The 1,149-nt window shown below is 30.3% G+C and overlaps 1 protein-coding gene across 1 annotated transcript in view; it reads right to left on the bottom strand.

Annotated features, from left to right (window-relative positions):
- The window catches only part of LOC107599033 (low-density lipoprotein receptor-related protein 8-like), a 16,452-nt gene that overhangs the window by 15,016 nt on the left and 287 nt on the right, over positions 1–1,149 (bottom strand). Inside the window, exons 2-3 of the mRNA XM_016290521.1 lie at positions 1,126–1,148; positions 207–326 (exon numbers count right to left, since the gene is read on the bottom strand). Of these exons, the coding sequence (XP_016146007.1) occupies positions 207–326; positions 1,126–1,148 (143 nt within the window). The remainder of the gene's footprint in view (positions 1–206; positions 327–1,125; position 1,149) is intronic.

Here is a 1,149-nt window from a genome sequence, read left to right on the forward strand (position 1 = left end):
TTTTGTGGTCCAGGATCACATATGAGCTGTTGAATATGACTTCTTTTAGCTCAGTAACCACCCTGTTCTGGACACTATTGCTCATGGAAAAAAAATGTATGATCACTGACTGCCATCTGTTCTACAGTAACACTATAAATTGTTTACATTGGATCACGTAATGTCAACGTCATTTATACAGTTGTCCAGTGTGACTCATTTCTCACCCTGACAGTGTGTGTCCTGGACCAGCCTCATTCCACTGGGGCAGTCACACATGAAACCAAGGGGCAGATCAATACACAGGTGAGAGCAGCCACCGTTATCGATCTCGCATTCGTTGTCATCTACAGAAACAGAGAAATAAAGACAAATAGTCAATATTTAAAATATTCTTTAATAGCTCACAGTGCATTATCTAATGTTAACAAACACGACTTGTGATTTTAATAATGCATTAGTAAATGCTGTAGAAGTATCGTTCATTCTTAGTTCATGTTAACTTATGTTAACTAATGAACCTTATTGTAAAGTGTTACCAAATTAATACTATTGCATATTCAGCAAGGATGAATTAAATTGGATTTTACATGGTTACAAAAAATCTATTTCAAACAAATGAACTAACGAACTGTCTATTTAAAGAATTAAAAAATATATTACATGTTGAGCAAATATAGTAAGCAGAAAACTATTAAACTGTTTTCAACACTGGTAACAATATTTGAATGATTTCTGAAGGATCATGTGACACCGAAGAGCCGCGTAATGGCTGCTAAAACTTCAGCTTTACCATCACAGCAATAAATTACATTTCAAAAACGTAATACAACAAACACATAAAAAAAATTATTAGCCTTATTTTTAAGGCACTTTTTACATGTCTTAGAGAGAGAATTTTATATATAAACTGTTTAAAAACAGTAGAATATAAACAGAGTATAAATACATTTTATTAATACAAAATCATATTATTAATATGCTTTGTTTATAAAGCACTTTGCACAAGCCTAGTATATATCTATGTGAGCTGTCAATAATTTTTACTAATATATATATGTGTGTGTGTGTATATATATATATATATATATATATATATATATAAAAATAATAATAATAATATAATTTATTTCTAAATATATATACCACAGTTCTCTTCATCGCTGCCAT

The sequence above is a fragment of the Sinocyclocheilus grahami genome, unplaced genomic scaffold (assembly GCF_001515645.1).
Source record: "Sinocyclocheilus grahami isolate Dianchi unplaced genomic scaffold, SAMN03320097.WGS_v1.1 scaffold259.1, whole genome shotgun sequence".
In the NCBI taxonomy this organism is placed as follows: domain Eukaryota; kingdom Metazoa; phylum Chordata; class Actinopteri; order Cypriniformes; family Cyprinidae; genus Sinocyclocheilus; species Sinocyclocheilus grahami.